This window comes from Mus musculus, chromosome 1, assembly GCF_000001635.26.
Source record: "Mus musculus strain C57BL/6J chromosome 1, GRCm38.p6 C57BL/6J".
NCBI classification, from domain to species: Eukaryota; Metazoa; Chordata; class Mammalia; order Rodentia; family Muridae; genus Mus; species Mus musculus.
In genome coordinates, this window is record NC_000067.6 from 40,839,266 (window position 1) to 40,865,456 (window position 26,191).

The 26,191-nt window shown below is 42.5% G+C and overlaps 1 protein-coding gene and 1 pseudogene across 3 annotated transcripts in view; one reads left to right on the plus strand and one right to left on the minus strand.

The window, feature by feature from the left end:
• Tmem182 (transmembrane protein 182) overlaps window positions 1-17,622 on the plus strand; it is a 51,315-nt gene extending 33,693 nt beyond the window's left edge. For 2 of the 3 annotated variants that reach the window (XM_017321461.1, XM_006496124.1), the window contains exon 5: window positions 15,531-17,622. In XM_017321461.1, the coding sequence (XP_017176950.1) occupies window positions 15,531-15,751 (221 nt within the window). In that variant the 3' untranslated portion in view covers window positions 15,752-17,622. The remainder of the gene's footprint in view (window positions 1-15,530) is intronic. The other variant, NM_001081198.1, reaches the window with a different exon arrangement.
• Gm5973 (predicted gene 5973) lies at window positions 24,274-24,974 on the minus strand (annotated as a pseudogene).

The window sequence follows — 26,191 nt, forward strand, 5'->3', positions numbered from 1 at the left end:
ACTCGCCATGGTAGTGCTATATTCTGCCCTCATGAGAACTTAGTGTTTCTAAGTGAAGTCATAATGAAGGCTATGGGGAAAGAACTGATGGGTAGCTCTGCTGTCTTTAGAATCATTGTATGGCAGTCCACGATGCTGTCCTTCAACAAAATCAGTGATCAGTCATCAGTATCCTGTTTATATAACCCTGTGCTTAGCTTGCCATAGTAGAGACAACTGTCACAAAGGGCTCCTTGGCTGACACAGCATCATCCATCATCCTGGGGAACAGTTAGGAGCAGCCTGTTTAACTGCCTCTGTCCCCTTACCCTGTCTTCTGTCCCCTTTACCCTGTCTTCTAATGCTTTTCTTTAATGCCTGCTGGAGCTCATGGCTGTTTAATCTTTTCCCAGCTTTACTAAGAACTCACAGACCATTCAATCCACCATTTTTAAGTATGTAATTCAGTGGAATTTTTAGTACACTCATGGACTCGTACAAACATCGCCACTATGTGATTTCTGAATATTTTAATCATACTGCAAAGGAACCTCATCTCCCTCTACATGAAACTACTAACCTACCTGTTTCTGTGTATTCGCTAATTTGGAATGATTTGTGTAAAGGATATTCCGTGTGTTTTGGAAGAGATTTTCCTTTAAAATGCCATTTCCCTCTAATCTGGGACAGTGACTATCCTGAAAGCTACCGAAGTAGATGATTATGAGAATAGATTCTCTTGTTTTTTTATTTTCTTGATGGATGGCACAGTTACAAAATGTGTGCATGATTTTGCAAGAATATAAAGAAAACTAACATGACCTGAAACAAAACATTAAAGTTCATTGTGTGGTTTGGGGCTGGAAAAGTCATGTGTTCGGAGTTGATCAAAGTTAGCATTCCACTACAAATTTTTACCATAAATACAGACTTTAAGCAACAGTGATGTCAACAACTGGACTTAAAATTGAACACTATGAACAGAAGAACTTTAAAATATCTGCCTATTACCCATGATGTAACAATTTTATCCTTTCAAAGTTATATGATACATTATGGAGAGCCTTGGGGAACACGGCTGCTTTTCTTGCCCTAGATTCATCATCCAGGAATGATTTCCTTGTGCCATGTGGAATGCAGAGTTGCACTGAATTGAACGTCAAATACTTCATTTAGTTAGGTTTCATAAATTTCAAAATGAGGACATTTCAGGCTACGGGCCAAGAGTTCCAAACTCCCGTCCCTCCTGGGGCTTGTCAGACCATCGCTTTCTTGACTCTGTCAGACCACCTTGCTTTCTCTATGGTGCTCTGCCAGGCACTTAGAAACAGGTGCGGTTCAGTCTCAGGGTAGTCTGGCCAATTTCCCCACGCCACAAACAGGACGGAGTAGTTATTGGCCAGATGAGTCTTAGGGAAGGGCACAACTGACTTCCACACGGCCATTCCGGGCGTGTACACACACATACAGAGGCTCTTTGTCATCAGCAGAGGCCTGTGCAGGTCATTCCATGCTTGGCAGAGGGACACTGAAGTTGCAGCTGTTGGGTGGGAGCAAAAGTTTGGTCCATGATATCTCCATGCTGTGCCAACTCAGGGCAGGGCCCGGAGAGCAGTGTGGCCTCACCCTGTACTTGACACTCACCCCCCCCCCCACACACACACACACACCGGGGCAAAAAGACACTGTTTTGGAAGACTATAGAGTCTGTGGCGTCTTTTTGTTTGTTTGTTTGTTTGTTTGGGTTTTTTATCAGAAGCTCAAGGGTTCAGCAAAAGTTGCCTGTGTTTTCTTCCTTAGAAACCATTATTTGTGCATGCGATGGGAACACCCACAGCAACCACATACTGGAGATGCCCTGTGTACAGGAAGAAGTGGTCATCACAGAAAGCCAATGTCAGTGGGCTTAGCAGAAGAGGCCCCTTTCCCTCTGGTTGAGACTGTACATGAGGTTCACAGGAGGGTACTGGGCAAATCTTGTCCAGCCTCACTCTTCCATATAAGGAACAGGAGGAAGTAAGTGGAGAGGCCCCAGTCAGAGCAGAAGGTGACTGGAGACCAAAGTAGGAAGGGATTAGGAAGGAACCTGCTGACAGGCAAGGCTCACAGGTCTCCAGCTGTACTGGCTGCCCAAGTGCCTGTACTATGAAGGTCTGCGGACAGTGGCTATGCCTGTCAAACAGTCTGTGTGGAGACAGACTGGGAATAGATACATGTAAAGCTATGGTGGCTCTGCTGAAGTCTCTTTCAGACATGACTTTCCTACTGAGTAGGCTTCCGAAGTCACCCAGAAGCTGAACTCCCTAACAGGAAATGACGTATTTCCCAAAGCCCAGGGCTCTGTTTTCACTCTGAGCACTATGGGGCTGGAGGTGGTTGAGGAAAGAGTGCTTCATAGAACTGTGTCCTGACCTGTGCCTGCCTCATGGCCTTGGAGCAGACAAAGCCCCCCAGCTGATCATCTGCAGAGCTGCAGTTTGGATGTCCTCAGAGAAGCCCTGTTAGGGGAACGTGAAGACCTCACCACTCTCTTGCTCCTTCGAGTGATGCCTTCATGGTACCCTCGGGTGCTTTATGTGGGACCGTGCCTACACAGGTGTTCTAAGTGCTACAGGGAAAAGCTTTCCAAAATTGCACTTCCTGCTATCCTGGGTCTGATATTTCAGACAATTGCCACATAGGAGCTAAAGGAAGTCAGCCTCACCCAGTCCTACACAGGAAAGATCAGCCAAGATTTATATATATATTTAAAAGTAATTAGTGTATTTACTTTATATCCCAATGACAGCCTCCCCTCCCTCCTCTCCTCCTGCTCTCTCCCTCCCCAACCCTCCTTCCCTTTCTCCTCAGAAAAGAATAGGCCTCCCGTGGATATTAATCCTCTTTGGCATATCAAGTTGAAGCAGGACTAGGAGCATCTTCTCCTGTTGGGGCTAGACAAGGCTGCCCAGTTTAGGGAAAGGGATCCAAAAGCAGGCAATAACGTCAGAGACAGCCCCTGCTCCTGCCGTAAGAGGCCCCACATAAAAGCCAAGCTGCTCATGTGTTATACATGTGCAGAGGGCCTAGGTCCATCCTACACATGCTCCCTGGTTGGTGGTTCAGTCTCTGTGAGCTTCTATGGGCCCAGGTTAGTTGATTCTGTGGGATTTCTTATGGTGTCCTTGACCTCCCTGGCTCCTACACTCCTTCCTTCTCCTTTTCCAAAAGCTTCACCAAGCTCAGCTCCACCTAATGTTTGGCTGTGGGTCTCTGCATCTGTTTCCATCTGTTGCTGGGAGAAGCTTCTCTGATGACAGTTATGTTAGGCTCCTGTCCCCACACATCTTGTAGGCAGGACAAATTGTGGGTCAAAGGTTTTGTGGCTGAGTTGGTGTCCCCATCCCTCCACTGGAATTCTTGCCTGGTTATAAGAGCTAGCCATTTCTGGTTCCATACTTCTCATTGCTAGGAGTCTTAGTCATAGACTCTTGCGAGTTTCTATTGTCCTAGCTTTCTAGCTTATCCCAGAGACGACCCCCTCCAACCTGATTCCAGTTCTCTCTCCCTCTGTCCTCCCCATGCCTGATCTCTCCTGCACCTCTCCCTACTCCTTCTCCCATCCAGATTCCTCCCTTCCTCTACCCCAGATGTCTATTTTATTCCCTCTTAATGAGATTCAAACATCCTCCCTTGGGCCCTCCTTGTTGTTGCTTCGGTCTATGGATTGTAGCATGACTATCCTGTTTTCTATGGCTAATATCCACTAATCAGTACATACCATGTTTGTCTTTCTGGGTCTGAGTTACCCCACTCATAATGATCCTTTCTCGTTCCATCCATTTGCTTGCCAATTTCATGGCATCCTGGTGTTAATAGCTGAGTAGTACTCCATTGTGTAAATGAATGCCATTTTCTTTATCCATTCTTCATTTGACAGTCATCTGAGTTGTTTTTAGTTTCTGGCTATTACGAGTAAAGCTGCTATGAACATAGTTGAGCAAGTGTCCGTATGGTATGATGGAGCATCTTTTGAGTATCTACCCAGGAGTAGGGTAGTTGGGTCTTGAGTAGAATTATTTCCACTTTTCTGAAAAACTGCCAAATTGATTTCCATAGCATCTATACAAGTTTGCACTGCGACCAGCAATGAAGGAGTGGTTCCTTTTGCTCCACATCCTCAGCAGCATGAGCTGTTGCTTGAGGTTTTGATCCTAGCCATTCCGATGGGTATCAGGTAGAATCTCAGAGTTCTTTAGATTTCAATTTCCCTGATGAGTAAGGATGTTGAACATTTCTTTAGGTGCCTCTCAACCATGGGAGATTTCTCTGTTGAGAATTCTCTGTTTATATCTATATCCCAGTTTTAAATTGGGTTATTTGGTTTGTTGATGTCTAATTTCTTGAGTTCTTTATATGTTTTGGATATCAGCCCTCTGTTGGATGTAGGGTTGGTGAAGATCTTTGCCCAGTCTGTAGGCTGTGGTTTTGGTCTTTGGACAGTGCCATCTGCAAAGATTTTTTATTTTAAAAATATTTAAAAGTTACAACCTTCCCCCAGGTGCTTCTCTCTCTCTCTCTCTCTCTCTCTCTCTCTCTCTCTCTCTCTCTCTCTCTCTCTCTCTCTGTATGTGTTTAGTGTGGCTAACTTGCTTTTTGAGGCCCTTTTTGATGGGGTGCCATATGACATAAGTGATGGCACTCTGGGAACAGGGAGCCGAAGCCCCACAGAAGGATTTCTGAGAGGATTCTTTGAAACTTCTCGAATCAGAGTCATCCAAGAATCAGGAACAGGTGTGGAGATGAGATCCTGTGAGTGTACCAGACACCTGCACTCCCACCTACCACAGAACACAGAATGTGTGTCCTTGTTGAGGACAGTCTGGGTCATGGCTTGGTTTCAGTTCAGGCATACCTAACACTCAAGAGGCTAGTATTAACTTGGGGAATCTTTTATGGAAAACCTTGAACTTCAGGTTGGAAGGATGTTTCTTATAGCTTCAACATCCCTCTGGAAACTGTCACTGTTCTGAGAACTATAGCTATGGCTTTACCATTTATTGCAGTATTATTATGTTGTATAACTAGGCATTTGCAGCAGGGGCTTCAGATGTGTGAAACAGCAAGGTTTTTTTGCTGGTCTTTATGCATTGTGGCTAGTCTAGAGCTGGGCTTGCCTTATCCTTTCCACAGGTTGTGTATCCCTTATCTACTTACTCTGAATGGGAAGGGATCACGTGTTTCTGCAAATACTATTTATCATCCCAGATTTCCCCCTGAACAGTCACTTTGCTGAGAAACAATGAGTAATAAGTCACTGAGAAATACCAAATTTCTGCTAACTTTTATAACTTCTTACACTTTCCTATCTGGTTAAGTTCTGCTTGGTCGGAGCATATTTTAGTATGGATTCATTGATACAGCAATATTGATCTCCTCTAAGAAGCTGCTCTACAAATAATTTTTACTTCTTGTAATGAGAGGTCTGTTGGGTTGGGGGAGGGGACTTGATTAACTGGAAAGTCAAAGCAGATGGTTACATCCAACTCTGGATTAGTTTGTGTTTTTCCAAAGTCTATGGTGATGAGACTGTGGGGGGACTGGTGCCATCTGGTGGACACAAGTGGGAAAACATGGGAGGCAAACTGTCAAGCTTTCAAGGCAGTGTGGTTCTCAACCTGGGGGTTGAACAACCCTTCCACAGGGGTTGCCTAAGACAGTTAGAAAACACAGATATTTACATTACAGATAATAACAGTAGCAAAATTACTATTATGAGGTAGCAAGGAAAATGATTTTATGGTTGGGGGATCACCACAACATGAGGAACTGTATTAGGAAACATTAGGAAGACTGAGAACCACTGCCCCTAAGGTCTCAGAGCCCGAAGGAGCCAGGATGAGCTGATTGTTTTTCTTCCAGACAACAGCAGGGTCACATGAAATTCTCTGGTGCTGTAGAACACTGCAGATATCATTCCCTAGCTGTCAGAACTAACTCATGTCAACTCCTGATGATGATGATGGTGATGATGGTGGTGGTGGTGGTGATGATGGTGATAGTGGTGATGGTGATGATGATGTTAGCTGATGCTTCTGAGGGAGAACATGTTCCCAGCACAGTGCTGGCTGCTGTGCGTCGTCATCTCATTCCCCATGACCTCTTTCTTATATGAGATCTCATAAGGAAGTGATCACCACTTACCAATGAAGTAACAGATGAAGAAGCAAGGACCATGCATAGAGTTACTTCAAAGTGGAAATCTTTGCAGCCAGGAACGTGAGATGAAAGTTAGAGTTGTCAAAATCCAGACTAGTACCTTTTAAACACATCCTGAAACTCGGTGGTTGTGAGTAAAATCACCCTTGGAGTGAGTCACCCTTGCAACTTGAATGCTTGTGGAGAATTCTCTGTTAATTCCTATTTTTCAATGCAGTTCATTGTATTCAGCACAGGAATGTTTAATGCTGAAAATTATCATATGTGTTTGGGAAGCCCTGTATGTAGTTGATAGACAGGGTCGACTGACAAGATAAAAATCATGACTCCAGAGAATGATAGGAGGAGGGCACAGTGTGCCAGGTGAATATCAGCTAGGGAGATTGGTAAACGGATTATAAATGCAAGAGCAGTTAGGACTAACTCAAAAGGCTGCAGAAACACCAGAAGTGAAGTGTCAGAAGAATGAATGCAGAAGAATCAAGATCAAGAGTGTTGGACACAATGTATCAGTTGTTTTAAACTTCCAAAATAGGATACATTAAACAGAGCATCATTTGATCCTAATAGAAAGCAATAACCCATTAGTGTAAAAAAGAAACAACAAATTATTATAAAACACAATTTAACATATTTTAAAGGACACTTAGCTTGTTTGCCCAGAAAAGCAGTCTTAGTTTTAATGAATGCAATTTTTATGAAATTACTTGGAAAATGCATTAGAATATAATGAGAAGTATTATCATCTAGCCAATGTGCAGTTGGCAGACTTCCCCTTTCTCTTTTTATAACATATAAAGGATTGAACTTGGCAGTAGAACTAGCTGTGGGAGGGGGGTCAGCTTGTATGAGTCCCCGTTGGTAGGGCACACACATCTTGTGGAAGTGCACAGAGGCCTCAAACACTGACGTGTTTTAGGTAGTCAGGATGTCGTTAAACCACGTGACAACAGGCTTGTAAATGTGGTGGTATCCTAAGATGATTATATGTAGTATGTTAATTTAAATTTTAACCTGCTATAGTAAGGGACTTTGAGATTTCATCTGAATCACTGCCTGTTCTCAGGCAGCCATCCCTGTGCCACCTAGTTCTTTCTTTTACCTGTAAATATTAATATTTTCAATGAAATGCTAGAAATGGTCCTTAAATATTGGAGGAACATATCTCCTTCCAAAGGAATCACAGCCAAATGGACACAAGCATGAGTAATGTTCTGGTTTCTAGGTCAGAGGCTAGTTCACAGGTGTTTTATAATTACACCTGCATGTATTTCATACTGATTCATATGTTACTTTATGTTCTCTGAATGAGAAAAATTGAATTATTTTCAAATGAAGGACCCCAAAACAACTGATCACAAAATGACCCCCCCCCCAAGCTAATTGTTCAATAGCAACCATCAAGAGCTCTGATTAAAGGTCAGGGTTAGTGTAGAATTTAGGTTGTATTCTGTTGCTTTTCAAGAACTGTGTCTTCAGTTGGGCTGAGCAGGGCAGCTAAGGTGTTGGGGTTGGTTATTCAGCTCCTGCCAAGTATCAACTCAAACCTGGGTCATTTTGTTAAAAGAGTTTATTAGTATCCTTGCCCACACAACCGTTTGGCCTAAGCAAATGCTATTTCAAAACTCTATGCATACAGTAAGGTAGCACAAGACATAACAATCCACACCTAGAATTCCTCAAATGTTCACATGCAGGTGAATGGATAAACAAGCTGGAAAAAAGCTGCTATTTATGTCTAATATAAACTATGGGGGTGGGGCTGGGGGTGGCAGGAGTTGTATTTGCCTGGGGAGGGATGCCAGGGGAACCCATGGGTTATAGTGCCTTCAATTGCAAGGTCTTCTAAAGTCTAACTCACAGTGAGACAGACTTGGTAGAGGGGAACTGGGATACTGAAAAGGCTTGGCAGATTTCCACAAGTGATAAATATATTGTGGCTTCCTGATATTTATGTTTCTTTTTTTTCCCAAAACTCATCTATTCACACTTTAAAAGACTGAGAAAAAGAAAGCACACCAAATTAGAAAACACACCAAAATACCAGAGTTTAACATGAGGTGTGAGCTAAGTTACTAAATGTTTGTATGAAGACAGTTTGCATGTCTGCAAAAACCCTGTTGCAAAAAAAAAAAAAAAAGAAAAGAAAAGAAAAAAAAAAAAAAAAAAGAAAGGCATTCAGTGATTCAGTGTCCCCTTACAGACCTAAGAAAGGCACTTGTAACACAGCCTCATGGTGAATTCATCTCATGATAAGTCACTGTTTCCACTACAAAATGACAGTGGGGTGAGTCACTTTTCATCTTTCTTCTGTGACTCACTTTCCTTTCTCCGTCTGGGTGTACTGGTCTCCACTGCTGTTCTCCCTAACAGCCTCATGAGCCCAGGTTATTGTTTCTTTTTGTTCATAGTGGAACTTTCTGCCAGCCTTTCAGACAGCTCTGCTTTGCGAGTCACTGTATCTCTCTGGAGATTCTGGGAATGTTTTCCAGACTTAAGTGATCGTGTTTGGTATTGACGGACATCTAGCTACTGTAGATCTCCTTTCCCCTCCTTTTCTCTCTCTCTCCCTCCCTTTTTTCCTTTCTCTCCTTTTCACTTTCTCTCCCTTCTCTCTCCCTCCCATTCTCTCTCCTTCATCTTCTCCCTCCTCTTCATTATTTGGGAGTTGTAGGTATTGCTGTATATCTTTGACTGGTCTGGTGACTCACTACATAACCAAATTTGAATTTGCAACAAAGCCTCCTGTCTCAACCTCCTATGCAGGTGACAGACAGCGATCATCCTACATTCTTAAATCTCATTTCCATCCTCTGAAAGGAGCCATAAGATAACCTAGGCAAATCATCCCAGGCTTTGCTATGCTAACCTCCTGGTTTTTGGGAGAGGTCCCTGCTGGATTTTGCCTATCTCTAGAGCCTGTGAATCTCCAAGTAGAGATAAAACCATTTGCCATGGTTCTAATTTTCTTTTTACCTTAACTTCCTTGGAAAGGCACTTTTAAAATTATGATATTGCATAGTCTTTCCTAAGTCCATTTAAAATTGAAGCTATTTGTCAATGAACTTGTCTATCGGTAAGCAAAGAACTACCTTAGATTCGTAATTCTTAGGAAGTGAGCCATCACCATCTTTCATTTAAATAACGAAGCCACAGGAAATGTAGTTTTACATGAACAGTTGAATATCAAGTTTATCATTTCAAGTTGCTCCCAAAAAATCTTTTGTAAAGAGTCATGTATACTGTATCAGTTACCTTTGGGCTACTACAGTAAAATATCATGACAGATTCAATTAATGAAAGAAAAGGTTATTTTTGCTTACATGCCCAGAGAGATTTAAGCCTATCATATTATAGGGGCATAGTAGCAGGTGTGGTACCAGGAACTGAGAGAGCACATCTTCAAATGCACATGGAATGGGGAAGGAAGAGAGAGGGAGTAGAGGGAGAGGGAGGAGAGGGAGAAACAGAGGGAGGAGGAGAGGTAGAGGGAGAGGGAGGGGGAGGGGAGGGAGGAGAGGGAGAGGGAGAGGGAAGAGAGGGAGGAGAGGGAGGAGAGGGAGGAGAGGGAGGAGAGGGAGGAGAGGGAGGAGAGGGAGGAGAGGGAGGAGAGGGAGGAGAGGGAGGAGAGGGAGGAGAGGGAAGAGAGGGAGAGGGAGGGGGAGAGGAAGAGAGGGAGAGCAAAATGGAAGTAGGAGAGATGTTTTACTTTCTAGTCCCATTCTTAGTGACACTCCTCCTCCAACAAAATCAGACTTTCTAAACCTCCCCTCAAATGCCACCAACAGGGACAAAGTATTCAAATGCCTGTTACTATGAGGAACATTCTCTTTCAGTTCACCACACATACACATACTGTGAGATGCAAGCATAGATCTTTGACAATTTGCCTTCTTTAAAAGAAAAAAAGCCTTCATTTCTTTGCCTCAATTTCCTGCATACAAATGTGCTTCTAAATCTTTTTTTCTAGTACATTGAGAGGTTTTATAGTAAATCCTTCTTCTGCTCTTGTTTCTGTGTATGTGTGACACAGGGCTGGCTTCCTTGTTATGTGGAGAATACCTTGGCCTTGAGGCCTTGGGGGAGTCCCCAGGATACTTATTCTCTCTCTGATTGTCCCCAACATCGATGACTATGCTCAATGTCCATCTGTAACTGAATGTTACTCCTCTTGTTTCTAGCAAGTGGGGGAACAGGCTTTCAAACTGTGTTTAGGCATATAAAAAATAACTTTGTGAGATGATTCATTGAAAATGTATAGGTTAACTTCAGCACTGATTTCTGTTCTAAAGTCAGTGTGGCAGGTGGGCTTGAAAGGTAGCCCCTTTGTCACCCTAGCCTATTAGTGTTCACATTCTGTAACAAAGTCCTAGACTGTAAAGAGAAAATAGAGAGTTCATGTAAACAGTGATGTCACATGGACAGACTCTATCTGCCAACTCACTGTGTGATTGCTTATGAGGAGTCAGAATGTCCTACCAAAGGGACAAGAGACAGGGACATTTTTCCAATGGATACACATGCTGCCTTCCTTCCTCTCCACCATGTTCCTTCCAGCACATGTGTGACCACAGGTATGCTTCCCTCTCTTACCCCGACATCATCATCATCATCATCATCATCATCATCATCATCATTATTATTATTATTATTTATTATTATTTGGTTTGGGACTGTCTTCAACTTTACACCAAAGATGCAAGTGCTTTCATCCATCTTCCTCCATTATCCTTTCTGTAACCATTCTATTAATTTCTTTTCTAACAAATGATGTGACCCTGGATTATAGATCATGTTTACTTGTGCCACACAAGTCTCCATCAAACCAGATTTACTTCTGCTTTGACTTTCAGGAATTTGGAATTTTTGAAGAGCACAGGCTTAAGGGTTCTTGAAATGGTGTTGGATTTGGGTTTAATGCCTTCTCAGGGCTGGATTAGGCTCTGCATTTTGCTGTAGCACCTGCTCCATTCAGTGACATCACCTCCCAGCCCCATCACTGTGACATAGTTAATACTGGTGATGTTAACTGTGATTACTTTGAAAATCATGCCACTTGACAGGTTTCTTCAGGACAAGTTATCCTTTGCTCCTTTACAGTGAGGTGTGTGGAAGGTCTGAGTCTGTGGAGGCACATTTGTTACATTGTTTCATCATGCTCAGCGCCACACTGTTTCTCTGCTCTGGCTACATTGTTTGATCTCACTCCTTGTGACATTGTTTCGCTGTACTCATTGTTACATTGTTTCATTATCTAGGTTTCTCATTTCTATCGCCTACTATCTGCTACTGTGAATTTGCTCGAACATGAGAGGGACCATCCTGGTTTGTTTTCTTTTCACATTTTTAGTAGTGAGATATGTAGCTCCAATTCAAACTGATGATTTGTTTGATTAGTCTAGCTACATGTAACAGCTACCTCACACCCTTCTTGCTCACAGACTTGTACAGGTTCTCCTGATTAAATCTTACAGCATTAGTAGTTAAAATAGTTCACCCCCATCTCCCACCCCTACTTATCATCTATAATTTAATTGGTAGTGAGGTAGTGACTGTTTTGCCCCATGGGTAAGATAGAATCACAAACTGATTTCATATATATTAAATGGACTGTGTTAATTTGTGTCAATTAAAGAACAGATTAAAAATTAAATAAATGAGCATTTTTAGTGCTTTCATAATGCAATTCTTCTCCAAATAGCAGCATTGTTTAAGTACAAGTTATTTCTTATTAATAATCATCGTCATTATTGCCCGCTATGTGCTTTTTAACATTCTAAATCTAATCACGGCTTTTGAAAAGATGCATACAGGTGACTGATTCTTCACAGAGGCAATTTAATTTTTTTAGTAAGAATATCTGAAAAGATGGTGCTTTTGTGATGGAAGGGGGATCAACACCATAGCAACAAATAACATGAAGAGCTGTCCAGTGTTTGCAGGAGCCAAAGGGTGTTGTGTAAGTGCCCAAACCTTTCTGCTAACAGATACTACTGTGCATGCAGTTGCTGTAAAATGGAGTCTCTGTTTGACCCCTGGCATAGTCACTACATGACTCATGTTACAGCCACATTTTTGCCAAAATCTCAAGTAAGGCCTTGTTAAAAGTTTGCTCTCTACATTTGTTACATAGGTGTGAGGAGGCCTAGGTCTAGTCCATGTATGTTTTTTGGTTGGTGGTTCAGACTCTGAGAGCCACATGGGACCAGGTTAGTTGACTCTGTTGGTCCTCTTGTGTGGTTTCTAGCCCTTACAGGGCTGTAATCCTTCTTCCCATTCTTCCATAAGAGTCCCCAAGCTCTATCCACTGTTTGGCTGTGGGTATCTGCATTTGCCTGCATCAGCTGCTGGGTGGAGCCTCTCAGAGGACAACACACTCCTTTCTGCAAGCACAACAGAGTATCACTGATTGTTCTTCATGTGGGTTTCCAATAACTGGATTAGGAGCTACCCCAAAAGCTACTGCGTGTATATGAGATACGGTCTCCTTAGCTGGGCTGCCTTGTCTGGCTTCAATGGGAGAGGTTGCACAGTGCCCGGGTGGAAGGATACCTGGGGCAAGGGGGTCTCACTTGCTCAGAGGAGAAGGAATGGAGTGGGGGAAAGGATTGTGGGAGGGGTTGACTGGGGGGAGGGCAGTGAGCAGGATATAAAGTGAATAAGTAAGAAGTTTGCTCTCTAGCTACATCTCTGCTGTTTCTCAGATACAGTTGTTACTCAGTGGTGGTTGCTCCATCCTGTGGGCCAGCATATTCACTTACAATATTAATCACAACTTGAAGAGCATACCTTCTCTGGGAGACATCTTGGTTAATACCACATTGATCTGTAGCTGGAATGGTCATTATGAGAAGGTGTAAGCTCAAATATGGGCACATCTCCGCAGAGTTACAAACCTTTCTTTTGTATTGAATCCTTAAGCTTCTCTCTGGTGGTGCCTTACCCCTTGGCGTAGCAAGACAACCAAGAATGTGCTGAGCAAGTTGGATGGCTGAGCTCTTAAAAGCCATTCTCTTCCATTGACCTGCTGTCACTTCTGCTTTATCAATGGAAATACAGTTAGCTTTCAGATACATAGCAATCAAAATATGAACATTTTGTACTTGTTACCATTTGGATATGAAGTCATCTCCAATGGATACATGTTAAAGGCTTGGACGCCAATCTGTGGCTCTATTGTGGTAGAACCTTTGGGAGACAGGGCCCAGTGGAAGAGAGCTAGGTCATTAAGGACATGCTCTTGAAGGGATGTTGGAACCCTGGCCTCTTAGTGCTTTATTGCTCTTCTTAAATAAACAGTGTAAGCAGCCCAGTGCTTCCACTATGATGTCTTAATTTGTGATAGGCCCTAGAGCCACAGGGACAAGATGCCACCAGAACAAGTCTCTGAAACTGTGAGTCAAAATAAGCAATTTCTTATGACATCATGGCATCAGGAGCCAATGATGAGCTACTGTCTGGTAATTACAGTAGCAGCCACATCTGATGAGTATGCCCCCAAAGCTGCTCTCAAATGTCACTGTTCACTGGCTTCTGTCATGTCAATGGCTGGGCTCAAGGTCTCATCAAGGTGATATGCTCTCCATTCTTAGTATGCTAATAGTGTTTTGAACTGATGGGTTATGTGGAGGTGTTGATACACTGTGTGATGTTGCCTCTTCCCTCTGCCTCTTTGTGTACACTCTCACTCTCTCCTTCCTCTCCCTGTCTATATCCTCTCCCACTCTTCTACCTCTCTACTTCCTTTCCCTCTTTTCTTCCTCTCCTCTTCTTCCTCTCCCTCTCTGCTTCCTCTCCCTCTCTACTTCCTCTCCCTCTCTGATTCTTCTCCCTTTATCCTTCCTCTCCTCCCTTTCCCACTTTCTCTCTTCTTTTTACCCCATCATGTCTTCTTTTCCTGCCTGTTCCTTCTTTCTTCCCTCTTATCTCCCTCTCTTATTCTGTTCTCTTTATTTCTGCCATCTCCTTCCTTTTCCTTCCTGTCTTCTTTTCTTCCATCCTCCTCTTCCTCTGTCTTTTTTCTTCCCTCCATGTCATATTTTCTCTTTTTCCTTACCTCTCTCTTTTTCCTTTTACCTCTCTCCCTCCCTCCTTCTTTTTCTTTTCCTTTCTCCTCCCTTCTTCTTCTTCCCACTTCCTTTCATTTACATAAAGCCTGTGATCTCAAATTTATGGGTTTATTTTTCTCAAGCTCTTCTGTCATCAATATTCTTTCTTGGTTCTTTCAAGACAATGATTTTATCTGACATGTACCTTTAATGGATATAGATACATATTACTCAATATATATTTAGTATTTAGTATTTAATGTATAGTATCATGAGTGGACAGGTGAGGGGTTGCTAGAGAGATGTCTCAGGGGTTCAGAGCACTGGCTGCTCTTCTGATTCTCAGAACTGACCTGTCTGTAGCTCCAGTCCTAGGAGATTAAACCCTCTTCTGGCCTCCTCTGGCACTCAGTGTATACACATGGTACATAGTTTATATAGACAGGCGGAACACCTATACATAAAAAATAAAAATGGAAGTTAAAACATTCAACATTTGTTTGCCATTGCACATTTTGAACATGCAAGTGGTCATGTACAAAATGTGTGGTGCTCATGTAGACATTGGTTTCATGGCTGTATCTGGTTGCAGCTATATAGTTAGGTGGTATTGCAAGAGTTTCAACAACCTGGGCTGAAAACTGCTAGTTGTGTCTGTACACACTTAATGCTGTGGGACTGATGGTACAATTTCCACTGATCCCCTGCATTTTTTGAAAGAAGTAATAATGGACTATACTGCTTGCTTCAAACCTTGCATCAGTTAAAGTGTACACATGTCAATATAAATATTCATAGACTTAGCACAGTACTTGGCAAACAGTTAGCAACCGATAAGTACATATCAACTATGGTTGTTGTCTCTCATGCTGATACAGTGGTCCACAGAATGCTTTAAAATATGAAAATCAACATCATGTCTACTTTGCCCAGTGGTTCTCAGCCTTCCTAATGCTGCAACCCTTCAATACAATCTCCCCCCATGTTGTTTAGAGTTGGTGACCCCAACTCTAAAATTATTTCATTGCTAATTCACAACTGTAATTTTGCTACTGTTATGAATTATGATGTAAATACCTGTTTTCTGAAGGTCTTAGGTGAGTCCTGTGAAAAAGTCATTTGAAGCCCCAAAGAGGTCACTACCCACAGGTTGAGAACTGTTGATTTAGCTGATAAAGAATAGCACAGACAGTGTCTGATTTAGCTCGGAATGGAGGTTACACTTCAACAAATGAATACTTTAGGGTGTTTTGGGAGGAGGGTGTGATACCTCCAGAAAAGCTAATGGTCTTCTCCTCTCCTCAGGTGTCCTGTTTTCCCTGGTGGTGATACTGTATGTCATCTGGGTCCAGGCAGTGGCTGACATGGAAAGCTACAGAGCCTTGAGGATGAGAGACTGCTGGGAATTCACCCCTTCCATCCTGTACGGCTGGTCGTTTTTTCTGGCCCCCGCTGGCGTATTCTTCTCTCTGCTCGCTGGGCTGCTCTTTCTAGTTGTTGGACGGCATATCCAGATACATCACTAACTTTTGCCTCTAGAGTTTTCAGGAGAGATTTCGAAGCACCACACTCCCCCGTCTGTTTTGTGTTAGCAATGGTATTGGCATAAAATTAGTGGATGTACATTGGAGTTATTTCTTAATGAGTCATTTAATTGTGATTTCTCCTCACAAAGGAGATCTTTTGACTTTTCAAGAACCCAAAGCTGTCTGGGCTGGCAATGAACTAGTTCTCCAGGGAGCAGGTAGTGGATCTATCATACATTTTGAAGTAAACGCAGGGTGCTTATGTGATCGCCCACAGCAAACCAAGCCTATGTTGATTGTCTCCTTGACATTCACTTCTGCTTCTTTTTAAAAACAGGGAGAATAATTAATGGAAAACAAATGCCTGACAACTGGCTTTGTTTCTTCTCCACCTACATGCCCACACATAGCCAGACACTCATCCCCCTGACTTCTGTGAGCCAATGATTCACTAATTTAAAAATAGATAGCAGTTGTTCTTGTTATTGGAGCTCTGAACTCCTGAGTTCAAAAGGGCCATGACAACAATACCAAATGTGGTTACTCTAATGTATTACCAACTGCATCATCTGAGATTTTTCTTAGTGATGTATGCTAACAGAAACCTAACACTGTTGGAACTCAGGAAATCCACACAGCAAAGTGCATATAATGCAGATTAGAACTGTGTGAAGTTAAAGGGGGGACCCCTGAATTGTAATAAGGTTTAAAATTTGTAAAAGCCAACAGCCTCAGCTTAGCACATAATTCCATTTGATATTTTAAAATTCCCATTTAAAACTTAAATTGCTAAGATGTTCAGCACATTTAAATTTATTGAGAGAACGTGCTTTTAATATTGTCCGGCTCTAACGTTTCCAGATACTTCCATGTGAGGATTATAATAGCCTTGCTTTATGAAGACCATGGCAAATTAACTCCCACCCCACACATTTTACAGGATCTAGTTCTTCTGGTCATTTGATTGCATATTATCCCTCAATTTCATCCTCTTTGGCGTACATGCCAGAACTCTGACAGACCCACAATCTCCTCTAACCTCCTGCAAGAAAAGGTTTTGTGGGGAAATATAATTCTTTATCATTCACTAGCACAGGCATTTTGTATATCAAAAAGGATCATTTGCCAGGACTCTTGATTGAAATCAAGGCCAGATACAAAAGGCTCCCCTCTACTGGTACTTGCATTCTGGAAGTTTCCATCAAGGAAGGGTTTGATGTCTGTGAGGCACTGAGAAACACACAGCACTCAGGCTTTGTTGGGGACCCCACAATGAATTCTCCAGTTGTAGCAAGAAGGAAAGACAACACTGAGGCAGGGGGATGACGACATGGAAGGTGCTCTGGGAAGGCTGGGTTGGCTCTTCTTATAGGTATAGTGATGATGCTGCCTCAGCTCTCCCTACAGCCTGCTTTATACACAGGGGGAGACTTGGAAAGGTAGCAGGAGCCTGAGCTACCTACTAAACCATGAGGGTGTTTTAATGACCAGGCTTGCCTGAAATAGTACCAGCTGTTTGTAACACTCCAGGGGTTTAGCTCAATTCACAATCACAAACCATTTCAAGGACATTGATATATCTTTGTGTTACTTTCACAATGTCATCTTCTGTTTCCTTTTGATATTGGCTCATTTGCTTTTTGGCTTTCTTTGGCTTGATTCTGTTATGCATATATCCTGTGATATTAAGCTATGGCGTGCCATTATGTTTTCCAGACAACGCTTAGATGTGTCTGGTTAGTTTGTGTCATCTGAACGTGCAATTCTTTTTTTTGTAGATCTTTGGGATGGAACCCTTTTCAGGACTGTATGCCATTTAAATTTCTCATGCAAGCTGTTTCTAGTAAAAGTTTGAATATTTATAAATTTCAGACGGTTGCCCTTATTTTTCATTCTCTTATGTGGCTACTGTGTGTTTATCACAAGTCGATTGGCCAGATAGCTGATGGACATAACAATTTATACAGAGCCACACGTTCAAAGTCTCTCTGAGTTGTCACGTGACACTCACACTGATGCTAAGTACAGTTCTCAACTGCTTATGAAGTGGATGGAGTGTGGGTGAGTTGTGTTTGCTGGGCTGATTGATATATAAACTGTTGCTTGGTAATGAATGCAGGAGCTTCATGTCTGAGGGGTGCTGCTTTCCAATTGTCCATGCTGTGTTTATTTCTGTTTGGGGTACACAGGCTTATCTTGGAAGTAGTCAAAGGGAAGGTTAAAATTTCTTTGAGTATTGATTTTGTACTCTAACTTTTCCATTTAACAAACAGGATAGCTCTTCAGCAATGCAATTAAAAGGAGTGAGTAAGGAAGGTGGTGAGGGATGGCTTGCAGTTTTGAAAGCTGTGACATCTCTGTGCATTGGGCTTTCTCACTAGGCTTAGGTCAGAGAGTGGCAGATGACACACAAATTAAAGCCAGCTGGAGAGACTACACAGAGCAACTTAATGATAGGGTTTGACTTATGTTTGATGGAAGGGGTGTCTGAAATAACAGACTATGTGGTGTGCTCTCTGTGGCCATCTTTACCAGGAATCTGTGAAATGCTGTGTTGAATTTGGAGGTTAAATTCATCTGTGAGGGAATAGAGTAGAGCAAAAAGCACCCTTTGGTAATTATCATTAAAATGTACATGTAGGGATGTGTGTGCATGTGTGTGTGTGTGTGTGTGTGTGTGTGTGAGAGAGAGAGAGAGAGAGAGAGAAAGAGAGAGACACAGAGAGAGAGACAGAGAGGGAGAGACAGAGAGGGAGAAACAGAGAGAGGAAGAGAGACAGACAGACAGAGTGTTGTAATTATAGGCATGTGCAGAAAGAAAGGTAAGCCGATAGGTGTAGTTAGTGCATGAGAGCCAGGCAAGCTTTACAGGTTGTTTTCTGTGGAGAACAGTGACATCATCAGGTCTGGATGACACCTAAATAGTGCCACTCAGTGGATGATGACTTATTCAACTCAGCCATAATGTGATTTGTATTTTCATGACAGTTACCAAGCTAGTCTTATAGAGGAGCTTAGAATGTGAGAGGAACACAGATGACTGGTCCAGAATTGGGCCGGAGGCTGCAGGTGTGGGGGGATTCTCGGGAAACACCCAGTAGTGTTGGGAAACACAGTAATGAGGAAAATCACAAGACTTGCTTTGGGTGGGTCTCCAGGGACGGTTGGAGGCTCATAAGCAGAAATGAATAGAAAGATGAATTCTCATTGATTGTCTGGAGGAATTAAATGTGTGGAGACTTCTCAGCAACTGTCAGTAAAATGTAGGGGGAAAATTACAGAAAGAACTTGGGAAGACACTGTCTTATATATTCAAAATCAAGGAGGATAGAGGAAGATTTTATGCCTTTCGTATTATCTTTTAATTAATTAATTATAAACTCGAGATTTTATTCCCTTCCTGGCCCAACCTCTGACTGTTCCACACCCCATACCTCCTCCCTGCTCCCCTGTCTTCACGAGGATGTCACCACTCCTCACCCTGCTCCACCAGATCTCTAAACACCCTGGGGCCTCCAGTCTCTTGAGGGTTAGGTGCATCTTCTCTGACTAAACCCAGACCTGGCAGTCCTCCGCCATATATGTGTTGAGGGGCCTAATATCAGCTGACATACCTGCCTGGTTTGTGGTCTAGTGCTTGAGAGATCTCAGGGGTCCAAGTTTATTGAGACTGCTGGTCCTCCTACAGGGCCGACCTCCTCCTTAGCTTCGTCCAGCTTTCCCCTAATTCAACCACAGGGGTCAGCAGCTTCTGTCCATTGTTTGGGTGAAACTATCTGCATCTGACTCTTTCAGCTGCTTGTTGATTCTTTTGAAGGGTAATCATGCTAGGTCCCTTTTTGTGAGTGCTTCATAGCCTCTGTAATAGTGTCTGGTCTTGGGGCCTCCCCATGAGCTTGACCCCATTTTGGGCCTGTCTCTGCTTTCATATTATAACACACACAAAAGCTAAGGAATGGATTCTTTAAACTAGATGGCCAGGGTCAGGATGGAGACAGAGGAAATACCTAGTCAAGGCTAGCTATACACAAGAGCATTGTTACTTGCAGTCACTCCAGCTTCTCAGAGCAGAGGCAAATGCATCTCAGTGTTCATGGCCTGATTGCATCACACAGTAAGTTCAAATCTAGACTGGGCATCATAGAAATATCCAATTTTAAATAAAAAAAGGAAAGGTAATGTACTGGCTGGTTTTGGGTGTCAACTTGACACAGGCTGGAGTTATCACAGAGAAAGAAGCTTCAGTTGGGGAAATGCCTCCATGAGATCCAACTGTAAGGCATTCTCTCAATTAGTGATCAAGGGGGAAAGGGACCTTGTGGGTGGTGCCATCTCTGGGCTGGTAGTCTTGGGTTCTATAAGAGAGCAGGCTGAGCAAGCCAGGGGAAGCAAGCCAGTAAGGAACATCCCTCCATGACCTCTGCATCAGCTCCTGCTTCCTGACCTGCTTGAGTTCCAGTCCTGACTTCCTTTGGTGATGAACAGCAGTATGGAAATGTAAGCCGAATAAACCCTTTCCTCCCCAACTTGCTTCTTGGTCATGATGTTTGTGCAGGAATAGAAAACCTGACTAAGACAGGTGGTGCTGGGGAATATAGCTTAGTGGTAGAGGTGTTGCCTAGTGTGTTCCAACGTCCTATTGAATCCCTAGATACTGGGAGACAAAGTTCAGTTTTTAACACTGGTTAACAAAAGCTGGTTTCTTCTTCAGCATTAAGTTCAGTGTGGAGCATGTGTGGGTGGTGAATGCTAGGTGTGGTGATTTGAATATGCTTGGCCCATGGAAAGTGGCACTATTAGGAGGTGTGGCCTTGTTGGAGGGAGTGTGTCACTGTGGGTATGATCTTTAAGAGCTTCTCCCTAGCTGCCTGGATGCTAGTCTTTTTCTGTTTGCCTTTGGATGAAGATGTAGAACTCTCAGCTCCTGGTGTACCATGCCTGCCTGGATGCTGCCATGTGCCCACCTTGATGATAATGGACTGAACCTCTGAACCTGTAAGCCAGCCCCAATTAAATGTTGTCCTTATAAGAGTTGCCTTTGTCATGGTGTCTGTTCACAACAGTAAAAAGCTAACTAAGACAAAAAGAAGCCATTTTTAAGACAAAACATGCTGATTAATTTGGAATTAATTCAAATTTTCTTTTTTAGTTTTGACATAGTGAATGAATATTACCTTTTCTTTGCTACATTTCTGCTCTGAATGAGTTAGTTTGGAGGTACAGAGATAAAAATGCAGCTGAGTTGTAAAGACAAATTGTTAAAAATGCCTTTGTCCCATCTAACATGGGCTTTAAGGTATCCTTTTGGCTTAAGCTACACCTAAGGCAGAACTGGTTCCCTGTGGAAGACAGTCTCCTCCTGACTTCCTTCAGATCTATATGTAGAACTCTTGGCCCCTCCAATACCATGTTCGCCTGCACAATATCTTGTTTCCCAACACGATGATAGTGGAGTGAACCTCTGAAACTGCAAGCTAGCATCAATTAAATGTTTGCCTCTATAAGATTTATCTGGGTCATGGTGTCTCTTTACAGCAATAAATCTCTAAAACATTAGGGGAAACTCTAAAATCATAGCAAAACACTGTGGCCAAACCCACTGTGGCTTTTAAGTTTTCCAGTCCCCTCTCCTAGGGCAGTATTAAGCCAGCTGGGTTCTGTGAACTCCATTTTTGGTCACTGTAGTTTGAATGGCACTTTTCAGAAAGCCTTGGAAGACTGAGTTTTGGAAAACATTTTATCTGTGGATAGAAGCATACAATAAATCCAAAAAGTCCATTATTTCCATCTATTTATGTGAATTATAATTTGAGTTATATACAATTTAGTTATAGTTGTATATCTATTTTTTGGTAACACTTTTATTGATTATTTGTGAATTTCACAACATGAACCCCACACATACTCACTTTCTAATCCTCTCAGGTCCACCCCTACTTGTATGACTCCCCCAAAAAAAGAAGACTAGAAAAGAAACAATTTGTATTACCCATATATTCACTAGAGCATAGTCAAACTCTGGGTGGCCAGCCTCTTAAAGAAAACTGAATCTTTCCCCACCCACACCCATGCCATTACTTGTGGAGAGCTACATTTCAGCTTGGTTATCACAATTTTTAAGAGTTCTCTTCAATGGCTTTCTGTCTAAGCTGTTACTTTATTTTGGTGTGTTGGGGGGTGTGGTATAGAGGTAGGGGTTATCACAGAAGCCTTCTATGACCTGTTTTTTCAACTGTGAGTCTGTAGCAATCAATACCATGGCAAATGTAGGTTTCTTACTCTTTAGTCAGTGGGAGCACAAATCATGGACTTATACATAGTTTCAGTGCGTATAACATATACATGGCTACAGGACCGACTGTGGACATCTTCGTGGTCTCTGGTGACACAGACCTCAGCATGATCTCCAGTGGCCAAATAGATCATGGTTGTCAACATCTTTCTGTCACTGCATGTACCACAGACACTGTCACAGTCCTTGGTGGCAACATGGACCATGGGACATCAATGTGGCTTCAGGCGACTGCCACCATCTTTTTTTTTCTCATGGGAGGTATTTATAAAGCATCTTTAGAAGTAGCAGGTTAGAATGGCTGTGCATCTTCCTGGATGGATGGGAATATGGCTGCTCTCCTGATTCACACATGTGACAACATAGTCCTAATTGGCTGTAGAGAGCAGGCAGGTGGAAGTACATCAGCCAGCAGAAATCCTAGTGTCACACCCTTCGTGGGAGAAGGGTAACTCTCTAGGATAAAATAAGAGCAAACACAGCAACAATATGAATACCCACCTGCATCTGTGAATCTAGAGTTATTGTGACTCAAATCAACAAGCACATAACATGACCTGTCTCCCTTCCATCCTCCCTCTGCCCCACCTCCCTCCCTCTTTTCCTCCCTTTCTTTCTCTATTCTTTCCCTTCTTTCTTTCTCCCTCTCTTTGAGATTTTTTTTTCATTGATTTTTAAACTGAGGCTGCCACTGCTGAAGCACTCTTGTCATCCCCCAGTGCCTCAGGTTGTCCAGTCATTAAACTTCCTAAGCACACAGGTGTTTAAACTGGGCAGCTTAAAGGGAGAGACATACAAGGGATCACTTCCACTGCCTTGTACGCTGGTGTGACCTATAGATTGTCAAGAAAAGAACTGCTGATATCATGCCTCACTTTCCAAAAAGACCAGAGAAGTTTACCTCAAAAAAAAAATTTGTAAGTGTCTTGGAGAGGGGTTAAGTATAAAGTTGGATTAATTTGTGTGTGTGTGTGTGTGTATGATTACATGTATGTATATATATTATATATGTGTGTGTGTGTATATATGTGTATATATATATATATATGGATTTGGATAGACCAAAGTATATAGGTGTGTTTGGCTTGCATTTTCAAATTGTAGTCTTATCATCTGAGGAAGTCAAGGCAGGAAGTCTAACAGGGCAGGAATCTGGAGGCAGGAGCTGATGCAGAGGCCATGGAGGAGTGCTGCTTACTGTCTTGCTCAATCTGCTTTTTAATAAAACCCAGGACCACTAGCCTAGGGATGGATCTACTCACAGTGTCCTGGGCCCTCCTCTATTAATCACTAATTAAGAAAATACTCTGCAAATTTAGTTATAGTTCAGTCTTATGGAGGCATTTTCTCAGTTGAGATTTTTTTCCTCTCAGATCATTACAGCTTCTGTTTAGTTGATACAAAACTTGCTAGTACAATGTGCACACCCATGTATATGGCTGAATACCAAGTTATATATGTAGAATGTGAATTTATATAAATATCTTGACTAGTAGAATATAAACATAAGAGATATTTACTAAAATATGTATGTGCATATATATGTGTGTATGAATTCAAATAAATATATACTACATTTGTATTTATATAGATATCTTATATATGGAACTATATTTGCATATAATAAGTATTTACACAGACATATACACATGTACATGTATGCATGTATACCAACATATATGCTGTATGTGTATTTATATAAATATTTTATCTAATGAAATGAATTTATATGTAAAAATGCACACACACTTATCTATAGGTATAAACACCTATATCTCTTACAGCTCTTAAATTTCACTAAAGTGGAGGGTATCTTACACTTTTGCTTGTCTGTCATGGTGGTAAGAGGCAGTTTGGGTGAATCCTAGCATCTCTCTGCTCCTTGGATTCAGGTGTTTGTGGTGTTATCTGTGCAATTTGTGGATAATGATTCCCTATAGATTCCCAGTGCAAACGATCACATTTTAAAACATCTTCTGGTACTAGCTAGCAACTGGTGGCTAATAAATATTAAGTTAATTCTTGTAACTCTTTGGACAAAAGAATTGCTTCCAGAACAGACTATCTGGCTCACTTGTTTTTTCCACTCTCTCTGCAGACAATCAGGGCAACGGGGTCCCTTTTGACCTGCCTATTTGTGTGCCTGTAAGGAGCCCTGCGTGGCATGCATGGGACAGACAGTAGTAAACCTTGATTAGAAGACCTGCTTCCCAACCCTGTTTTCTTCTTATTATTTATTTTGCATTCATAATCATACACTTCACTTTGCAATCCAATTCGACTTGTAGGGGAATGAGGAAAATATGGAACCCAGAGAACGTCCGTGAGAGCAGAGATTACAGGGCACTGTGGGCAGATGAAATGGGAGCTTCCTGAGCTACAGAAGGAATGGTCTGATGTGTAAGAGGCCTACAAGTCAGAATTATCAGAGTTGTTCACAGACAGAAATGAGAATCTTCTTGCTGGTCTTTATGCTTCTGTACCCAAAACATCCCATGGCTTCCATGATGCACATGGTTTCTCTCACCTTCCCAGAGACCATATGCTTGTCATCCAGCCACTCAGTCATGGCAGAAAAGATATAAAACTGGGAACCATTTGTGTTTTGTCGAGCATTTGCTATGGACAAGATGCCAGGACCTGAATGATTCAGGGTGAAGTTCTCCTCCTCAAACATCTCTCTGTAGATGAACCTGCAGCCATTGGCATTATGGCCTGTGACATCACCACCCTGACACCTGAACCCTGGAATAAGTCTGTGAAAGGAAGAACTCTTGTATTCAAGTCTGTTCTCCCCTGTGCTCAGAGCAGGGATGTTTTCTGCTCTCTTTGGAACTTTATTTGCAAACAACTCCAAGAAGACACAGCCCGAGGACTCACCATCGGCCACAATGCCAAAGAACGTTGTTGGCCATGGCTGCAGCAAGAGGCAACAGCATCGGCAAACCCCCAGTCCTGAGTTTTAAATGGATAATTCACAAGTGATTGCACCATACTTTGAATCAGTTTCCTTAACTAGTTCGTTCAACGATGTGAATCGTGAGCATGCCCTGTGTCACAAACAGTGGCGGGTGCTGCATATATAACACTAGCTAAACCAGACCTGGTCTCTCCCTTCTTCAGTGTAGGGTTCCTACAAGGACTAAAGACAACACCTGAAGAAAAGTAAATACAAAGTGTCACATTCCACATCACTCATTGGCAAAGCCCTTCAACAAGATCATTTTGACAGAGAAATCTGTTAAGATTTTGAGAAGAAGCAGAAGCTGACAGAAGACTCGGCATATCGCTACTGTGGCTAGAATATTCCATCTACCGTAGACACCAGGTGCTCCCTGACTCGCTTTCTCTAGAAGCGTTTTAGAAGAAGCTTGTGGTCTACTTTGGAAGCTTTGAGTTTCACTCCATTCGAAAAGAAATCACAGCAGCTCCTACCGGAGCTCTGAGATCTCAGCTTCCTATCGAGGACAATCAGAAGGCACAGCTGTAAGCCTTGTGGGGCTAGGCTGGGGGCATCTCAAGTTCAAGATCAGCCTGGGTCACCTGTCTCAAAAAGAAACGGGGAAAAAAAGAAAGCAAAAGCAAGAGAAAAATTTGAAGAGTTGCTACAGTGTTGCACTAGAACCTGAACCTGAGATTCTGCAATGTGCCTGTTTGTGATCCAGGAAGATGCTTGACACATAAGGAAAAATATATTATTAAAAGGGGGGTCAGAAAGTACAAGAACGTGAAGGAGGATTGTAAATAAGGGCTTTAGCTGCATTCACAAGACTTCTCATTGTCTTACTCTGCGGCTTACTCATTTTGAGCAGTACTGGAGTGGAACAGCGCCTCATGCCAGCCAGCAGGGCAGACATTCTACCACACCCCCAACTGTAACCTGTAACCACACCTACCCTCAGAGGCAATGCAGGGGAAATTTGTTCTTCTTCTCTGTGTGACTGTCCTTACTGGCCACTGGAGGGCTGCCCTCCTCCATGTTATAGCTTGTGGCTTATCTCCAGCAGTCACAGTCCCCGAACACTTCCCAGTCCACAGGTAGGTGGATATTCGGAGTGAATGTAGTTGCTTGATCGCTTTATTACAGTGCTGTTTCCATCATGAAATATTCAACTTTAAAGCCCGGATTTCACTACCTACCAAGCTCT